Below are 21,540 nucleotides of genomic sequence, written 5' to 3' on the forward strand. Positions count from 1 at the left end.
TTGTTTAGCATTTAGCATTTGCTAAATGCTAAACAGTGTTTAGCATTCTTGCATTTGCCTCTATATTCTCTAAGAGCACAAGCTGACTTATTTGACAGGAACTTTTGATATGCTTTCTTCTTTTCCTTCACTGCCTCTTTAACTTCTTGTGTCCACCAGGGAGTTCTGATTTTTTTATCCTTACAGACAACCTCACCACATGCCTCTCTGGCAGAATCAATCAATGTTTTCTTCAGAGTTTGCCACTGAATCTCCAAGGTTTGATTCCTGTTCTCAAACTCTTTCATTTTCTTTTCAATAATATTTCTGTATTTTAGTCTACAGTTCACATCTGAGAGCTGCTCAACTTTTATTCGCTTTAAAACTTTCTTACATGTTATTCTTTTCAATATGAAATTCAATTTTATCCTGCTCAAGACTAAATAGTGATCACTTCCAATTTCAAATCCTCTGTACACTCTGGTGTCCTGCACCAGGGAGAAAACATCACTATCAACAATAACATAGTCAATGAGACTTTTCTTATTCCTGGCCTCTTCTCTCCATGTGAATTTGTGCACATTTTTATGTTGGAACATGGTGTTAGTAATAACCAGTCCATGTCCTGAGCAGAAATCCAACAGATATTTGCCATTATTATTAGCTTTGCTCTTTTCTCCAAATTTTCCCAAAATATTTTTGTATGTCTCACAATCATTTCCTACTCTACTATTTAGATCCCCAACAAGGACCAACTTTTCCTTTTTCATTGTGTCAGTTGCTTTTTCTAAAGCCTCAAAAAATTCCTCCACTTCTACCTTAGTAGAACCTTCTGTGGGACCATAGGCACAAATAAGTCTCATTGTCCAGTTCCCCATTCTGATATTTGTCCACATCACTCTACTTGAGACTGCCTGCCATTCAAGAAGATTAGTCTCCTAATTAGTGTTGAATACTATGGTTACCCCTTCGTTTCCTTGATTGTCACTGCCTGAATATAACATTTTGTATTTATTGCTCAGAAAGATCTCACCAGTTTTGGTCTTTTTTGTTTCAGTTACCCCTATTATGTCGATCTGGTACTTATCTAATTCCTCAGCTAGCTCCATTTCTTTGCCATTCAGGCTTCTTACGTTGATAGTAAGAAGATACCCAACTCAACATCACCAGAGTTAAAGATACCGATCTTTAACTCTGGTGATGTTGAGTTGGGGTTTATTTTGATTTGTTCCAGTAGCTGACTTTTCGCTGTTCGCCCTGGTTCCCTGGCGAAAACAACGGGGGCCTTGTTTAACCGGGCAATGCCCCAGCCAGCATGAAATTTTGTCATGTTGTACCATCATTTTTTATTTTGGTTTAACCAATAAGAATACAATTTTGTCGGTTAAATCCCAAATTGCCAGCTCATCCTCGTTCGTTCAGTATCAAAGTAGATACCCAACAGGGTGCACCACGAGAAGGTGAGGATTGGACATTAGGTCAGAAGCCCTGGTCGGTTCTCCGCATTCCTTTAAAGGCTATGTGGAGGTCTCCTCTCAGTTATACAGATTTGACCCTTAAGCACCCCTAGGTTAGAAAAACAAGTGTCTTAATAAAAACATTAAGACAGACCTTAATATTGTTATCATTCAGGAATGTGTGAACAGAGCCAATCTCAAGTGATATGGTTACATAAAGAGAATAGTAGAGGAAAGGCTAGCAAAAAAAAAAAAAAAAAAGTGTTATTTGCCAGGATAGCAGGTTAAAGATCCAGAGGAAGACTAAGCTCTGATAATATTGGAGTCTTGACAGATAATAGATTAATTTGGTAGAAACTTGTCAACAGAAAGTTAATATTGATGTACATTTTTCATATATTACTATCATAAAATGGGAGAATTCTTGATTTCCCATTCTTTCAGGTGGAACAAAAGAGCTGATGAAAGTATATTTCCCTTCCTTTTATGCAAGAGCAATATTTGTGTATGTGATGCAATTCTTCCCACTTAAGAAACAAATTATGCAGTTTGTCAAAACTACCATTTTAAAAAGGATCTGTAGGCCAGATCCCTGCAAGTGGTATATGTTTGCGTTAAAGCTTCTTCTTCTCCCATAGTGCTAAATGAACCGTTAGGTCATTCATGACTGGTAGGTGATACTCTTTACTAGCCTCCTCCAGTCATCTCGGTCTCTTGTTCTTGATGTCAGCTGAGAAAAGGAGGAATTTGTCCATTTTTTGATGTTATCTGTCCATTTTAATCGAGGTCAACCCCTAACCCTTGATCCCAGAATGATTCCTTCTAGCGCTTGCTTTGGAATACTATTAGCCCTCTCCACGCGTCCGAACCACTTCATATGTCTTCTTCTGATGACTGTCAGAATATTTTCCCTTTTTCTCTGACGTTTTGGTGTTTAAGCTGCAAATGTTGAAATGGGTGTGGAAGTAGATTTTTTTAAGATTTTTGGTAGTAGAGGTGTATATTTTCATATGATTTTTTTTTATATTTTGTGTGTGTGTGTGTTTATAGTGTTTTTGTTGATTTTGTAATGATTTTTTAAGGAAAACGTTTTTTCATTTGCAGCATTACTTTATTTATGATGTCATTATTTATGATGACTTTCATAATTGATGGTGAAAAAGAATTAGTTAAAGAGTAAGTGTATGCAGTGTGGAAGCGAAAGGCTAATGAAAATCTCTCTCACAAGAAAATACCCAGCATGCTGGCCATGTGTGGCCTTGGCCTCCATAATACTGATATACATGGTCTCTCTCATTTTAGGCAAATTATGGACTCTACAACTGTGTTAGAAATAATTATTTAATTTACCTATAGTCCTGTTTATAATTAACTCTTAGGAAGAAAGGTTATGTGAGTAGAATATGTGCCTTCCATATGCTTGAGATTTTTAGACCATCATTATTGTGGTTGATAAGAATTTCAGAGGCCTCCTTAAATTTACGTTCATACCACGTTTTGGTGTGATGTAAACAGGAGGTGCTTTTCCAGTTAATTCTATGTAAAGTATTCAGGACATGATCAGAAAGGCCAGCTTTACCATAGTTATTAAATTTAATGTGTCATTTATGTTCCTTTTGTCTGATAGGAATTGTGCATCCTGTTTCCCATATATAGGGTAAATTACAGGTGCAATGAATACATTAAAGGGATCAGATAAAATAAACAGTACAATACAGAGATACAACCTTAAAGCCACTTTTAAACCTCCTGCAAAATTAAAGAACTTGCTCAACTCATCCAAGAATCCACTCCCTTCGCTGGCTCACTCTGGAGCAGGACCAGCCCTCTCTATAAAGGGGCCCTAAAATATTTTTCAAAGGTAAAAATTAAAGGATTCGAAATAAACGTATTGTAAAACCTCTTACCTACAAATGATTTTGGCACAGGAAAACAAAAAAAAACACATTTGAAATATCATACGTTTCCACAAATGTGTACCGACTGTGCCCACTCGATCGTGGGGCCTGAGTGCATTGCACCCCCGAGATGGCCGGCCCTGCCCTGGTGTATACTGTATTCATTGCACTTGTAATTTACCCTATATGGGGGAAACTGGATGTACAATTCCTATCAGAAAAAAGGAACATAAATGACACATTAAATTTAATAACTATGATAAAGCTGGCCTTTCTGATCATGTCCTGAATACTTTACATAGAATTGACTGGAAAAGCACCTCCTGTTTACATCACACCAAAATGTGGTATGAACGTAAATTTAAGGGGGAACCTCTGAAATTCTTAACAATAATGATGGTCTAAAATCTCAAGAATATGGAAGGCACATATTCTACCCACATAACCGTTCTCCCTAAGAGTTAATTATAAATAGGACTATAGGTAGGTAATCCAGGATTTTAAATCTAATATAACAATTCTCATGTTAAATTAAGACATCATTTTTGCTGTAATAAGACTATCTGTAGGGGGAGATCCTCTTATGTTGTCTTAAATAGAATATAGCTTTGATGTAGTTATTTTATTTTATTTCATTTATTTATTTTAATTTTATTTTAGTTTCACTAGAGGTCAGGCCAGTAGCAGTGGCATAGCTAGATCTTTTGCCACCCTTCTCAAGACACACCAAAAATACTACACAATAAAAACACATAGCATTTCTGACAATCTGAGGCTTAGTCACTGTCACTGCTGGTAAGACTGGCTGGCGTTTTTTCTGTAAACACGTGCAGCAGCAGCAGTATGATAGATTTGTTTAAATCTAGACTCTAGACCAGGGGTGGGCAACTTGTGCATTTCTCACGTACCAGCCGAAATTTTGGGGAACATATTATTATTTGGTGTCTTTAGTATTGAGAAGACCTTTTCAATTAATAAAAAATCACACTAGAATGTTAAAATCAAAGAATATTGTAAGAGTGATTATCATAAAGATTGAATGAATGTAAAAATTAGTGACAGAATTTTTCTGTCAGTAAAAAGTAGTGACAGAAAAAAAAAAAAAAAGTCCTTCTATCCTGTTGATAGCGTGAATATTTTTTTATTTGCACTTAAGTGTAATTCAAGCTGCCAAGTAAAGCCACACAATTTAAAGATGCAATTTTTAACATCAGCAAAAGATTCAATAATAATTCTGATTTTTTTTTATTTTTTTTTATAGAGATCAATCAGACATAAGGTTTTTCAAGTTTTCCCAATATATTGCAGTGTACAATCTCATAATCGTTTTACTTGACTAAAGCACAATAAAAGAAAAGAAAATTAAAGATATAATTGTATTACTTCTTAATCCCTTACGAGTAATACATAAAAATTACAAATTAAATTGTTATTTTACCTACATAATATAATAAACAGAAGTCAACCTTTACCATTTTTAGCAGAAAACATCAAATCAAAACTAGAGAAAGAAAAATAGTGGACAATTTATTTATTTAGCATCAATGAGACTCTGCTGCATCACTAATGACAATTAATTTATATCAGGTTTATATTTTGTAGCCTTTAGAAACATGCATATACTACTAGTTTCATCTGTAAGGCTACTGCCGTTACAAGACTTAACAAAGTTCATCACTGAGAACAATGATGCACAAGAATATGTAGATGCAAAAATTGATATTAATGCTGTTGCAAGGATGTTTAAACATTTAAAAGTTTTGGGAATAACGTTGAAAGTTCTTAGTATCCCTTTTTTCTGCACTTCTCTCTCTCTCTCTCTCTGTTAATCCCGTCTCTAATCTATCCTTTTCAATATTTTCCAAGTCAAATTTGAAAACAAATTTCTGCCTCCAAATTGAGCTACAGTACTTTGAAAATCTTCCATATTTATCCACGAAAACATCTGCAAGTTTATTTGAAGGTGATTTCGTGTGTCCTGTAGTTTAAGGTTCAAGTCATTTAAATGTTTGCAAAAATTTGTAATGAACATCAGTTTACAAACCCACATGATGTCATACATTTCTTTATAAGACATTTGTTGATCAGTCAAAAAAAGAGATTTATCTCATCCAGGCATTCAACAAATTGTTTCTGAACAAGACCTTGACTAAGCCGAACTGAGCAGAAGAGCAGTAATATTGAATGACATAATAGCTAGAATGTGTGACAAGAGAGGACTGGTATGTGTGGATGCTTGGAGTGCGTTTGAGGAAAGAGAGGAATTGTATTCGAGAGACTGCTTACATTTGAATGAGGAAGGACGTAGGCATCTGGAGAGATTGCTGTTCTGCGAGTCAGTGTGTTCCAGGGAGGATGATAGCAGGGGTGGCCTCTTGTGGGAATGGATACTTGGGAGAAGGGAGACAACATCAGGCAACACTGAGCCCAGTGGTGTCTAGAGGGGATAATGCTGGATATAGAAACAATGGCATTTATATGCTTTATACTAATGCCAGGAGCATCCGGAATAAGGGAGAGGAAGAATTGGTGGCACAGATAGCATCAGCCTGGCCAAAAATTATTGGGATCACTGAGACATGGTTGACAGAAGAGTATATAATAGCAGGAATAGAAGTCACTGGGTACTGCATTTTTCGGCAGGATAGGAGGGGAAAGCGTGGTGATGGGGTACTATTATGGTAAGACGACCTGTGTCCTCTAAGAGTGGAGGCTTTGGAAGGAAGTGAGACAAATGATTTTGAGAGCATGTGGTGTGAGGTAGAGGTAGGCAAGACAGGATATTTAGTGGGGTGTTGCTACAGACCCAGGAGCACAGAGGATGGGACCCAGGAGATGTTTACACAGTTAAGTTTGGCAAGTGCAAGAAGGATGATTGTTATGGTAGATTTTAACTACAGCAGTATAAATTGGAGAGAGAAAGATGCATGTAGCAATAGGGGAATGGAATTTCTAGAATTTTTGAGGAACAAATGTCTTAGGCAACATGTAACAGAGGGAACAAGAGGTTCAAGAGTTTTGGATTTGGTTATAGCAGCATAAGAGTTGATAAGAAGTGAGACATCTCTCCCACCAGTTGGAGAGAGAGTGACCATATAGTTTTGACTTGGAAAATGAATAGACATGCAGGAGTATCAAAGAGATGGGAACTTATGTGGAATTATAAAGCAGGTGATTATAATAGTCTTAGACGTCAACTTCGGGAAGTTTCATGGAGGGAGGAATTGGAAGGCCGGGATATCATTAGTGCGTGGGAAATTGTGAAAGAATATTTGTTAGCAGCAGTGGTAAGTTGTATACCACGAGTGAAGAAGAGGACACAATTTGGAGTAAAGTGGATGACAAACAATATTAAACAGGAATTGCATGCGAAAAAGAGGCTATGGAAGAGATATAAGGAGACAGGTGAAGAGAAGATGCATGAAGAATATAAGACACAGGCCAGAAGAATGACTAGTGTGGTGAGGGAGGCAAAACTGGAATATGAGAGGAGATTGGTCCTAAGATCCAAAGAAAATCCTAGGGAATTTTTTAGCTATGTGGCCAGTAGGAGGAGAAATGACTGTGGAAGAATGATATTGTGGGATAAAAATGGGAATAGAGTGACTGATGTAGAGGACATAGTGGAATTGTTCGATGAACACTTTATTGGAGTATTTCATCCTGGAGGAGTCAGTTTTAATGCTAGAGGGATAGTGCAGATTCGAGGTATAGACGTACAGGAGGAGAGTGTGTTTCAGATACTGAGTACTCTGGATGTCAGTAAAGTTTTGGGACCGGATGGTATTTCACCACGAGTTTTGAGAGAATGTGCTAGGGAACTGACAGTGCCCTTAACCTGGCTTTTCAATGAAAGTCTGGCTGCGGGAAAGGTGCCCAGGGAATGGAAGGAAGGTAAGATAGTGCCATTGCATAAGGGTAGTAACAGACTGGAAGTGTCTAATTATAGGCCAGTGTGTGTGTGTCATCAGTTGTTAATAGTTGTTAAGATCTTGGAGAAAGTAGTGAGGGACCGTATACAGCATTGGGCAGATGAGGGTAATGTTATCTGTGAGAGTCAACATGGATTTGTGAAAGGGTGCTCTTGTTTTAGCAATATGCTAGCATTTTATAATAAAGTTACAAGAACATTAGATGAGGGGGAAAGGTATATACTGCAATTTTCTTAGACTTAGTGAAGGCATTTGACAGGGTGCCATATTATAAGCTCATATTAAGTTGCAGCACATGGGTCTGGATGTCAGATTGGTCAACTGGATTCAGGATTGGCTGTCTGATAGGTATTAGAGAGTTGTGTATCAAGTTTCAAGGAGGCAGAGGGTTACAAGTGAAGTTCCACAGGGTTCAGTACTAGGACCTATATCGTTTAACCTTTATATCAATGATTGCCAGTGGATTGCAAGGGGATATTCAGTTGTTTGCAGATGATGAGAAGCTGGAAAGGATTATTAATAATAGTGCAGATATGGTAGCCCTGCAAGAGGATTTGAATAAGCTAGATAGATGGTCAAATGAATGGGGTGTCAGTTTAATGCAGCAAAATGTAAGGTCTTGAGGTTTTGGAAACATTGATGGGATGCTGTATACTCTATGGGAGGAGTTATACTGGAGAAAATAGGGGAGACAAGAGATCTGGGGTTGATGATTGATATAAACCTGAAATTTAGGGGACATATTGCAAAGGTGGTGAAGGTAACACAGAGGATTGCTGCAATTATGAGAAAGACACTGACCTGCAGAGATAAAAGGGTTATCATTCCGTTGTATAAGTCTCTGATCAGACCACACTTAGACTATTGTTCTCAGATTTGGTCCCCAGGATTTGAAGGGGGTAAATTAACTGTGGAAAGGATACAAAGGTGGTTTCAGAACTGTACAATTTTGGTCCACATTCCCTCAGGATTGGCTGAGGGAATGTGGACTGCAGAGTTTGGTGGATAGAAAAAGGAGAGGTGATATGATTGAGACTTTTAAAGTGTTGAGAGGTGATTACAGGGTTCACACCAGGGAGTTCTTTCACTTGGTTGAACAGCGGGAAGGAGTGATGACAAGAGGCCATCCCTGGAAGTTATGAAAGGAAACTGTGAACAAGAGGGTAAGGAGTGGTTTCTTTGCATCAAGGGTGGTTGAACCGTGGAATGCATTGCCTGATGGAGTGGTGAGAGCAAGAACGGTCAATGAGTTTAAGGAGTGGTGTGATAGACTTTGTGTTTCTTAGGGGGAGATCTCCCCTCGATGATTCTTTTGACTTCATGGAGGCCTGAATAATAATATTAATAATAATAATAACAATTATTAGTCCATTGTACACGGAATCCACTTCATTCAATAGATTCTGATATTGTCTTTTATTCAAAGCTAGTGCAGAAATGTAATTAACAACCTTGGTTACTGTTTGCATCATTTCTTGAATTTCCTTTAGGCCAGTATTTGCACATAAATTCTCCTCATGTAGGATGCAATGAAAACCTATTAGTGGATGATCAACATATTTTGCATACAGATTTACAAATTCTGCTTCCCTACCAATCATGCTGGACGCTCCATCTATTGTGATGGATACCACTTTTGAAATATCAATTTGCCGAATAGATAATTTGTTCCTAATTGCTTTACATATTTCAACCTCACGTATGCTCAGGTACTGTTACCTGAGCATACATAGTACGCTCATCTCTTTGCATAATTCGTCATCCCTACAAAATCGAGCAAAGATTGCCAGCCTAGCTGATGATGTAATGTCTTTGCTCTTATCAACACAAATAGAAAAAAACTTACACGAAGCCAAATCTTTTGTTAATTATTCTGCTGTATTCCTTTCCAACTTATGTGTTTTATCCTTAATTGTTTTCCTACTCAAACAATTCTTTAATGTGCTGAATAATTTTTACCTTTTCTCAAAGATTGTCAAAAAGGAATGGAGCACATTCTAGCCATGCTTCCCTAATATACTCCCCATCACTGATTTTTCCACATTGGGCAATAACTTTTGAAACCTCAAAACTAGCAGCAACTAAGTTGGAACTAGGCCTACCTGAAATAAATTTCATCAAAGCATCGGGCTATTTTTTTTTTTTTGTCTTGCTCAGTTCACGAGAAATTAATTCTCTTTGTTCTTGGCTCACTTTTGTTACTTAATTTCTTATGAACAGTTTCAAATGGTTCATAAAATGCATAATGCTTTATCTTTCTTAATCATGCCACATTTTTTCAGTCCAGTATTCTTTAAATTGTGTAACATCCTTTTCATTTGAATGTCTATGTTTCTTTGTTTGTGGTTGTGACATTCTGCTCAATCTGTAAAGAGCAGGAAGCAAAATATATATATATATATATATACTGGGGGGGGGGGGGGATCTGGCACCTATGGTGCCCCCCCCCCCCCCCCCAAGTTCCAACCTGATAGGCCGGTTCTTGGAGATTATTATATAAATATATTATATTTTATTATAAGGGGAACTCTTGGAAATAGGATGTTTGTTTGTAATTTTCTTATCACTTATTATTACTGAAACAGTTGGTAGGGTTTAATTATTTATTGTATTTTTTTTTAATTTAATTATTTTTAAGATGAGCCCTGGGTTGCTTTGGATTTTGAAACCGCTATTTTGTTGGAACGTTATTCTTATTTAAATTATCCATTTTTTTTCTTTTATTTGAATGTTGGTTGATTACTGATCCAAATATAGAGAAATTTTATTATACTGCGCCACCCTAGATTCAGATTAGTCTAAGTGAAATAGAGGAATCAACCTTCAACCACATTTATATTATCTTCTTTTACAGGCCGAGGTTATTAATATCATATAAGGCTTCCGCAAGGTTCTAATAAATTTTATGAGCAGTGCAATGAAGAAAAATCATACAAACATCAAATTGAATTCAATAAAATAAACATTTAATACAGGGTTATAAAACATGTACATTTAAGCATAATTTTCTAAGCAAGATAATCTAATTGAACAATATCAAAATATCTCTGAGACACTAGTAGCCACTCAGTTTGATTTAAAGATTAAAGTTAAAATTTACTGATCTTATTCTTCAGCACTTAAATACTATTATCACAACTTGTCTCTATTCAATGAGATAATTCAATTTCTTTCATACATCACTTTAGTTCTAATACTCATAACAAACATAATACATTAGGCATCAAACATTCAGCTGTCAATTCTATATTCTTCCGAATAATTGAAAATGGTTCACACAGTTCAATGTTTCAGAATTTTATAGTAATTATTCTTAAAATAGAATTCTCTAATTCATCACTCTTAGTCAACAAACACTTAATTTAATTATGAGGCAGTTATCATTTCAAGGGAGAAACACTTTAAAGCTCCATACTTCGGCTATTTTTAGTAGAACGCCACAGTTAATGTTAAGATATATCAGGCAGAGCTAACTTTTATTTCTTCTGGTATCTGGTAGCTGCCTGGTATCTCCACTTCTGGGCCTGGCTCTCACTGAAGAGACCTCAATATAGGTCAAAACTAGTCTGGGTAGTGGCCCTTCCCTTAATGCATAACATTATACATATCTCCAAGGAGATGTGTTTTGCATTATGGGAGATACTGAGATAGGAGTGATGTTAGCTTGGTCCACATTTGCTATGAGTTGCCCGGTGTTGTACTACCTTACCCCAGTCCTGAAGATATTTTCAAGAGCAAACTTTATTTGCTCACACTTGGATAAATGATTAAACTAAATTTATTATAGTCTAACCAAGTATAAAATAAACTTTCAATATCTCTAAGCCAGTTTCACCCATACATGGTACTAATGTACTATAGGTTGATCAACCAACCTCTTGTGTATGGGCTTAACATTAAAAAAAAATAATAATAATGAAAAACCTGTTTAAACTTGTATTTTGGCTTATGTACATACATCTTTCAACCATTTGACATGTAACTTCGTTTAATTGGGTAGCCGCATAATCTGGCCAAATTATGCTATTCCCGATGTGGCCTAATTACCAAAATCTGCTGCATTTGTGTTAGATTATTCTAATATCTGCATATTTCCTTGAGGGTATACAGATGAAAGTAATGATGATAGTCATTTTATTAAAGGTTTTTCTTGAAGAAACACACACATACAAAATAAACAAACATACCTACATTAATAGAATCATTCAATATATATTTTGTTAATTTTTAGATTTCAGCAGAGCTGGAAATATTTTTAAGAAAGCTGTCCATGTACAGACATTATTTGAATGTCTGAAAGACACATATGAAAACAATAAACAAATAGCATTGCACCTGTTAGTAGACTGCCCATCACACTTGATTGATTTTCAGGTAAAAAACATATTTAATTTTAAAATTTTGAATTTCGTGTTTTTATTAATTGATAAAATTGGCTAAAAAAATAAAATTTCCAGACTCATTTTCCTGCCCTTCTTATGTTCTAATGCTTCTGTTGCAGTTCTCTGAAGTAAGTGTGTATGGGAAGATTATTCTTTAATCTTTCCATACATAAAAAAAAAAAGACTGAGATTTTGTTCATAGTAAGCATAATCTCCAGATTGCTATAGCTGAAAATGTATCTAATTTTCATTGAATTTTATTATTATCCTTTAAAACTTTAAAATGTACAATTTTACAGATTTCTTTTGTGCCATTTAGATGACAAAATGCCCTTCTACCAACAAGCTATGTTTATTCAAAATCCCAAAATGAAAATCATTTTGGGATTGTGAATAAACATAAAACATAAAATCCCCAAAAAACACTTTATTCAAAATCCCAGATGATTTTCATTGTCCATTGCAAAAACCATGAGTCTATTAAAGGGATGTGAAAGAGATCTTCATCTCGGATAGTTCCTACAGAACTATCTGGGGCTCTCACCTTCTCATGGTATGCATGATTAGTAAGTATCTGCTCACTTAACTAATGAATGAATAAAGCAGTGGATTCTGGCAAATTTTGTTATGTTAGCGAATCAAATAGTCTTGGCGTCATAGTTGTGGTGGTTGTATGTAGCTCAGAACTAGTAGCTAATATGATGGAGTAGTCTTTTTTATTCCAGAAATTATATGCATTGTCTGATTCAACACTATCAATTAATTTACATTATGAAAATTATGGGTACAACTACCATGTTAGAGTAAAACTTTAGTTTAATATAAATCAAAATATACACTTGACGTTTCAACCTTCACATTAAGGTCATCTTCTGGAGTATATATATATATATATATATATATATAAGTCAGGGTTTGCTGGAAAACTAAGTGGGCTGAATGTGTACCATCCAAATTCTTGGGATTTTTAAGCCCCCCATTATTATTAAGATTAGGATGGTTAATCAAAATTTCACATTCTTCTTTAAATTTACGTTCATATGAACAGAAATTTTATTAATTTTCAATAATAATAACAGGACTGATGTAGTGAGGTTTTTTTTTTCTTTAAGCATCAGAGGGCAGGCAAATAGTTTTAACAGTTGATCAGTAACTTTAGCATGCCATGTAGATTGTAGTGTAGCTTGTTTCTTTCTATATATACGTATACTTCAGAAGATGACCTTAATGTGAAGGTCGACATGTCAAGTGTTTATTTTGGTTTATGTTAAACTAAAGTTTTACTCTAGCACGGTAGTTGCATCCATAATTTTCATAATGTATTCTGATCACCGTGTAAACATGAAAGAAAGGATGATCGATTAATTTAACATGTGCACTGTTCACCCAGACAGTTGAGCAGTATTCAGCAGTTGAGTAAATGAGGCCCAGATCAGATGCCCTTAATGTGGGAGCACAAGCCCCCCAGGTTATTCTGGCAAGTTTATAGAGTATATTATTTCTAGTTCTGAGTTTGGCAGCAATATTGGAGAGATGTCCATTAAAGGAAAGGGTTATGCCCAGATACTTTAGATTAAAAATGAAGATTATATTGAAAAGATCAGTGTGTACAAAAGTTCTAAAAATAATCAGTAAATCGTCTTTTAGAGGAGAATGTATAAATATTATTTGGTGAGAAAAAAATGAAAGAGTTTCAAAACAAGTATAAAATCCTAGAGATTTATTGGCAAACTCTGAAGAAAACATTGATTAGTCAGGGAGGCATGTGGAGAAGGTGTTTGCAAAAGAACTGAAAAATCCAAACTTAGTGGATTCAAGAAGTGAAACAGAGGCCTACAAAGAAAAAAAAAAATGAAGTATAACAAAAGTGCCTTACAAGTGAGCTAGCAGATCCCCTGAGAGAATATATAGAATAAGAAAGTTGAGCTATGTGTAAAAGTATTATCTGAACAAATGTCATGCAAAGATTTGGAAAAGAATATAGACGATAAAAAAACATCTGAAAGGTGGGAAAATGTCCTGTAAGCTATGGTAAAAAGCGCAATTTTCCCACTTTGTATTCCATACAAGATTAACTCAGTAGCTTGCTCACATTTTATAATATAGTGACGGCTGAACTGGATAAGGGTAATGGGTTTACAGTGATACTGCTGGACTTTGCTAAGGCCGTTGACAGGATACCACATGAAATTCTAATCAGTAAACTGCAGCATATGGGGATGGATATAGGGTTGGTGAGATGGATAGGAGGGTGGTTGATGGAGAGATATCAGAGAGTAGTTTATTCAGGAGTAGAGTCCAAAAGAAGACCAGTGACTAGTGGTGTGTCACAGGGTTCTGTTCTTGGACTACTGCTATTTAATTTGTTCATTAATGATATAGGAAATGATCTGAGGGAAACTGTTCATTTATTTGACAATGATGCAAAGTTGGATAGAGCAATAGTGAACACACCAGTTGCCAAAAGGTGTCACACCTTATTATTAAATTACTCTGGATTAGAGAAAGGTTGTTGGAAGTTTTTTTACTTGGTTATACTAGAAATTAGAGATATCAAGAAATGGTATCACTTTTTGTGACACCTTTTGGCAACTGATAAAGGAAAATATGACTCATGCATTACTTCAACTTTAGTATCACCTCTGGGTCTTGCTCCCACTGAAGAGACCTCAATATACAGGGTGTTCGGGATAAATTTGACAGTTTCGTAAGGAAAAAGAAAATCTTCTTTGTATCTATTAAATTTAATGAATTGACAAAAAAACATTACAGGCAGAGTTAATTACAATACTATCAACAAGATTTACTCAAAATAACCACCATTAGCATCGATCACAGCTTCAATTCTGCTTCGGAACCTCAAACAAGCTGATGCTACAGTCTCCCTGGGAAGGGCCGCAAAAACTGTTTTAATTTTATCCATTAAGTGGGCTTTTGTATTACTGGAAGTGCGATTGGTGTCTTTTTCAACTGCGCCCCATACAAAATAATCCATGGGGTTAAGGTCTGGGGAGTTTGGAGGCCAAACATTTGGACTGGTGAAGTCGTAGAAATTTTCAGACAACCATTTTTGACTTTTCCCAGAGGTGTGGCAAGGGGCCGAATCCTGCTGCCATACATACGGCCTACCATTGGCTACCCTTGTTATCCAGAGCTTGACTACAGTTAGCAACTCCACAAACAAAGCCCGAATTCCAATGCCAGGGTTCTTCAACACCTGTTCCTGCAGATTTGCGAGGAATTCTGCTGTACGAACGCAATCAGATCGTCTGCTAGGGATCTTTCTTCTTGCTACATCCTCGTAGTCACCATTGCAAGTCTCTAGTTCATGCCTGATTGTTTTTACTGTATTCAGGGAGCATTGGGCAGCAGTCGTAATATCCTTATTTTGATGGCGGGCACGAATCATCATGATACAAGTTATTCTCTTCCATGATTCAGGTGGGTTCCAGCTATCCATCCTTTCTGACATCTTGTATATGAATGAAGAAGGGTCCAAACTTTTAAATGAAGAGAAGTGTGTGTTAATACATGTAACTTACGGAAAAATATAATTAATTATAAATATGTCAAATTTATCCCGAACACCCTGTAGGTCGAAACCGGTCTGGGTAGTGACCCTTCTCATAATGCATAGCATTATACGTGTCCGCAAGGAGATGTGCTTTGCATTATGGGATACTAAGGCAAGTGATGTGAAGTCACACCACCTTCACCACGAGTTTCCCCAGTCCTGAAAATACTTCAGGTGCAAACTTTGTTTGCTTACACTTCAATAAAGGATTAAACCAAGGTTATACCCCGACTTATGCGAATCCGGAGTTACGCAGTTTCTTATATGTACGTATTCCCGTCACGCCTCACCACTAGTCGTATCTTTCCGGTGCCGGCCGCATTCGTCAGTGTCGCACATGCTGTGAACAAACACTGGCGTGTTTCACACGGTCTCCGTTCATACACGATTTTTATAGTCTATAAACCTTGTGATTGTTTAATGTTATGTTCTTGATAAAAATTTTATCACATAAAAAATAATAATGTCATCCAAAAGAAGCAAGTCCGATTCTTTTACAGCTAGCAAGAAAAGAAAAACATTGAATTTGGAAACAAAACTCAACATTATTAAGGATTTTGAAGACGGAATGAAAATTTGTGAGCTAGCAAAGAAGTTCGATCTACAGGAATCCACAGTAAGAACAATCATAAAAGAAAGGTTTACAGATTTTGGAGGACATAGATTCTAACGAGGAATGAACTGTAGCCACAAGGCAAAAGGCGAGGAATAAAAAAATCATTAGCTTGCTATGAAGAAATTTTGCATGACAAGAAAAAGACATTCTGCCGTCAGACAAATTTATTAGATTTTATGAAACCATCGACATCGAAATAACTTTCTTTTTTTTTTATGTATGAAAAACTACAATTATGATTATATTTCTTAAAATATATAGATGTTTTTTAAAACTTTGGTCCCAATTGTATGTTTGTATATATAAATTACATGCAAAATTATACCCCGAGTTACGCAAATTCGACTTACGTTTTGTGTTGGTCCCACCTACCGCGTAACTTCAGGGTTTTACTGTATATAATTTCTTTGTGTCTTTAATTTATAACAAGGATCTGTATTTAAAACCTTTGCAGATCTGGAAAAGGCATATGAAAAGTACCAAGAGAAAAGCTGTTCAAAGGTCTAATGCGTAGAAGGGAGTTTTTTTTTTTTTTTTTTTAATGTGTGGAGTGAGTTTATAAGAAGAATGGAAGAATCTGCACAAAGACCGATCTAAGTTATTAATCATGGAAATGATGATGATAAAAGGATAATTGTGTGATTTCCCTTTTCAGATTTAAGTATGTGTAAGGATGTATGTATATCATCATCTAATAAACGATAACTAACTGATTACTCATCATGGGGGACTTTAATTATAACATTGATTGGATAGTTATGAAATCTCATGAGAAGAATGAGACATAATTTACTGAAGTGTCAAGACAATTTCCTTACGCAGCATGTGACAGAAGGAACTTAGTGCCAAAGAGTATTGATTATAGTGTCATGGGGGATGGGTTCATTTAAAGATGTGATTATTCTGCCTCTAGTTGGTAGGCACATACACTTAGCCACTGACCTGGAAAGTGGCTAAGTGTATATGTATTCCATTTAGAAAAGGTTACGTGCTGAACTACAAAGCATGAAATTTTAACCAGCTGAGGAGAATATTATGTTTGATGCCATGGTATTGGTTACTACATGGGAAAGATATCAGCAATGTGTGAGAACTCATCATCATTTTGATTATGGCAACCACAACTGCAATTCCCAAAACATCTAGTCAATTCCCACATTTTCCTAAACCTTGGTGGAATGATGATTGCACAGCACTGAAAGAAGCCCAAAGAAAGCTTGGAGTACTTTCTTTTAGGCTTGCACGGTGATCCGAATGCATTTTTGGAAATTATGGAGACAACTACCGTGTTTGAATAAAAACTTTAGTTTAATATTACTAAAATTTAACAATTCGACGTTTCGACCTTTATGTCAAGGTCATCTTCTGGAGCGTACAAATATACCCAAGAAACAAGCTATACTACAATCATACTGGTTCGTTAAAGACACTGACTAACCGCTACCACAATTGTTGGCCTGACCTCTGGTGAGGGAAAAAAAAAAAAATTATACATCAACGCTAGAGTCCTATTATTTGTGTTGTCTATTATATACATATATTAACATCATTCCAGCCAGTTGGAGTGGAAAGGTTTCTAATACTAGCGGATTGGCTAGAGTCCTGACTAATGTTGAATCTTTCATATTAGGTTGGCTGAATGTGTGCCATCCAGATCCTTGGAATTTTCATACCATCTTTATTGTTGATATTTGGATGGTTTATCAGGATTTCGCAGGATTCTTTAAATTTTCTTTCGTACCATGTTTTTGTGCGGTGTAAGGAGCAGGTGCTTTTCCAGTTGATTTGGTGTAAGGTGTTAAGTGCATGGTCTGAGAGGCCTGCTTCACCATAATGGTTATATTTCATGTGTCTAATGTGTTCTTTCTTGCGTATAGGGATTGTCCGTCCTGTTTCACCAATGTACGGTAAGTTACAGGTGCAGCGGATGCAATAGACTCCAGGATGTGCTAATGGGAGGAGAGGATCCTTAGAGGAGCTGAATATGGTTTTGAGTTTAGTGGGTGGTTTAAAGGTGGCATTGAGGTTATAATGTAATATTATAAGGTTATAATCAATAAAATACTCTATAAAACCACAACCAAAACGAATCTAGATTACAGTAAAACCATAGCCATTCCATACATTAAAGGGTTATCAGAAAAAAAATCAACAGAATCCTACAACATTATAAGATAAACAATGGCTATAACAAAAATACTGTCGATAAAATACTCTATAAAACCACAACAAAAACGAATCTAGATTACAGTAAAACCATAGCCATCCCATACATTAAAGGGTTATCAGAAAAAATCAACACAATCCTACAACATTATAATTTATAAACAAAATCAAAAACATAACACTCGACAAATAGTCAGTTTTGACGTTTCTGCCCTTTTCACTAATGTCCCCATCAATGACACAATTCTCCTACTACAGAACAAATTTCCGCCCGACATTACGGCCCTCTTTGCCCACGTACTAAAGTCCGGTTACTTCGTGTGGGGGGGATAATGGTGAGCCATGGGCTCACCATTATCCCCCCCAATCGCAAACTTCTACATGGAAACCTTTGAGCAAAGGGCTCTTTATTCCGCCATGCTTCGAACGACAATCTGGCTCAGATACGTTGACGACGTGTTCGCGATCTGGCTGCACAGGCGACAAACGCTAAACACATTCCTCAGCCACCTAAACAAACAACACGAATGCATACAATTTACCATCGAAATCGAAAACCAAAATTCGCTCCCGTTCCTAGACACGCTAGTTACACGTCTTCCTTCAGGCAGTCTATCCTTCACGGTCTACCGAAAACCGACACACACTGGCCAATGCATACATGCGAATTCATACCACCACCCAACACAAAAATATGGAGTCATAAACACCCTTAAAAACAGAACCACAACTATTTGCTCTAACCAACAAGCCCTGAAACAAGAACTAAAAATCATTAGTGACACATTCATAAACAATGGCTATAACAAAAATACTGTCAATAAAATACTCTATAAAACCACAACAAAAACGAATCTAGATTACAGTAAAACCATAGCCATCCCATACATTAAAGGGTTATCAGAAAAAATCAACAGAATCCTACAACATTATAACCTCAATGCCACCTTTAAACCACCCACTAAACTCAAAACCATATTCAACTCCTCTAAGGATCCTCTCCTCCCATTAGCACATCCTGGAGTCTATTGCATCTGCTGCACCTGTAACTTACCGTACATTGGTGAAACAGGACGGACAATCCCTATACGCAAGAAAGAACACATTAGACACATGAAATATAACCATTATGGTGAAGCAGGCCTCTCAGACCATGCACTTAACACCTTACACCAAATCAACTGGAAAAGCACCTGCTCCTTACACACCGCACAAAAACATGGTACGAAAGAAAATTTAAAGAATCCTGCGAAATCCTGATAAACCACCCAAATATCAACAATAAAGATGGTATGAAAATTCCAAGGATCTGGATGGCACACATTCAGCCAACCTAATATGAAAGATTCAACATTAGTCAGGACTCTAGCCAATCCGCTAGTATTAGAAACCTTTCCACTCCAACTGGCTGGAATGATGTTAATATATGTATATAATAGACAACACAAATAATAGGACTCTAGCGTTGATGTATAATTGTTTTTTTTTTTCCTCACCAGAGGTCAGGCCAACAATTGTGGTAGTGGTTAGTCAGTGTCTTTAACGAACCAGTATGATTGTAGTATAGCTTGTTTCTTGTGTATATTTGTACGCTCCAGAAGATGACCTTGACATAAAGGTCGAAACGTCGAATTGTAAAATTTTAGTAATATTAAACTAAAGTTTTTATTCAAACACGGTAGTTGTCTCCATAATTTCCAAAAATGGAAAGCTTGGAGTATTTTCTGCATATATGCCACAACAAACCTAATTGCTTTCAAATGAGCTTGAGCCCCAAGCAAGACACATCTGCCTTCAGAGCCAGAAGGAATCCTAGATCCAATTACTTCTTCTATATCAGGATCCATCAACACCAAAGAAGTGCAGAAAAAAAATCCAGAAAATGAAAGGCAGATATGCCACTCACTGGCTCTCCTGACCATATCAGCTATTGGGCAACCAGTGTACTCAAGGATAGAGTACACTGGTTGCCCAGTAGCTGATATGGTCAGGGCGATTGTTTGCAAAAACATCAACAACATATTCTTATCCAAACGTATTCCTTGCACAAAAAAAAAAAAGCAGAAAAACTGCAAATACGTTTTTCTTCGAACAGCACAAAAGAATATAACAGACTATTTAACAAAGAAGAAATTAAAGCTGCTTTGCTTAAATGTTGTCCAACTGCTGTTGGACCAGATATCTATTACGAGATAGTAAAACATATCTCAATATCAGCTATAAATCAACTGTAGCACCTTTATAACAGAATTTTCTGTGAGAGCATATTTCCAGATACCTGGCAAAAGGTGATTATAATTGCCTTTCCTAAATATCAGGGAAGGATCAAAATTCCCATTAACTACTGTCCAATTTCTGTGATAAGCTGCTTTTGCAAGATTCTGGAATAAATGGTTTCTGGAAAGAAACAGCCTCTTTTCTAGAACACAATCTGACTTCCAAAATTATCATTCTACCACTGATAATCTTGTCTGGCTGGAGGCATCCATTCGAAATGCCTTCCTAAATTGCAAGCATCTAGTATCAGTTTTCTTTGATATGGAAAAAGCTATGGAAATTTGGAATATTGAAAGATGCATAATTTTTTTTCTTTGAGGGAATCTACCTTATATCAAAAACTTCATATCTAACTGAATCTTCCAAGTCTGTTTGGGAACTGCCCTTCTTGTCCCTATAACCAAGAAGAGGAAGCCCACAAAGTTCTGTTTTAAGTTTCACAATTTTAGGGTCATAGAAAGACAGCTGCAGCCAGCCATTGACCATCTCTCAAAGTAGATGCTTGCAAATGGTTTCAGATTAAGACAGTTTTTTTGTGCATTTTTTTTGCAGATGCAGTCTTCACCCTCACCCAGAACTCTGATTAGGACAATCAGTAATCTCAGTTGGGACTGATATTTGACAGTAAGCTCAGTTTCTTCTCTCATATGAGTCAGTTATGTGACAAGTGCCTAAAGCAACAAACACTCTATGCACCCTATCTTCCACCTGCTGGGGTGCTGACATATGTTCTTTGCTTTGTTTGTACAGGACATTAATAAGATCACAACTTGACTATAGGATCCCAAGTATATGCTTCTCTTCCAGGGAAAGTACACTGTGATGGTTACACCCTATTTATCATCAAGCCATCAGAATTGACTGGAGCATTTTGCTCATCACCTATTGCTAGTCTTGTATGTTGAGGCAAATGAACCACCTTTGTCACTTAGATGCTAGTAGCCTGGCATCTAAGCCACAAAGCCTAAAATGAAAACCCTGCCAGAGCATCCCACATATCCAATGATGTTTCGAGCAATGGAAGAATCTCTATGACAGACTGCCATAAAACACATTGATTTGCAGATAAACACTCTCCTACAAGTTCTAGAAATAACTGTAGACAACATAGCTCATACATGCTAGCATGTAGCTTTACTTTCAGCAGGATACCAAAATTTTCTACCCCCTACTGTCATCTACCAGCAGTTCTTTGAATCTCATGGAACTGAATACTCTGATTTTGTGCCTGTCGATACAGGCAGCTCAAAATCAAAGGA

General features: G+C 36.4%; 1 protein-coding gene across 3 annotated transcripts in view; it reads left to right on the forward strand.

Annotated features, from left to right (window-relative positions):
- Positions 1-21,540, forward strand: part of LOC150102123 (tRNA (32-2'-O)-methyltransferase regulator THADA-like) — a 694,369-nt gene that overhangs the window by 344,695 nt on the left and 328,134 nt on the right. For all 3 annotated transcript variants that reach the window (XM_090398691.1, XM_090398692.1, XM_090398693.1), the window contains one exon: positions 11,498-11,640. In XM_090398691.1, coding sequence (XP_090254817.1) covers positions 11,498-11,640 — 143 coding nt within the window. The remainder of the gene's footprint in view (positions 1-11,497; positions 11,641-21,540) is intronic.

Source organism: Typopeltis vanoorti, chromosome 10, assembly GCF_054136105.1.
Source record: "Typopeltis vanoorti isolate ZY-2024b chromosome 10, IOZ_Tvanoo_1.0, whole genome shotgun sequence".
Taxonomy (NCBI): domain Eukaryota; kingdom Metazoa; phylum Arthropoda; class Arachnida; order Uropygi; family Thelyphonidae; genus Typopeltis; species Typopeltis vanoorti.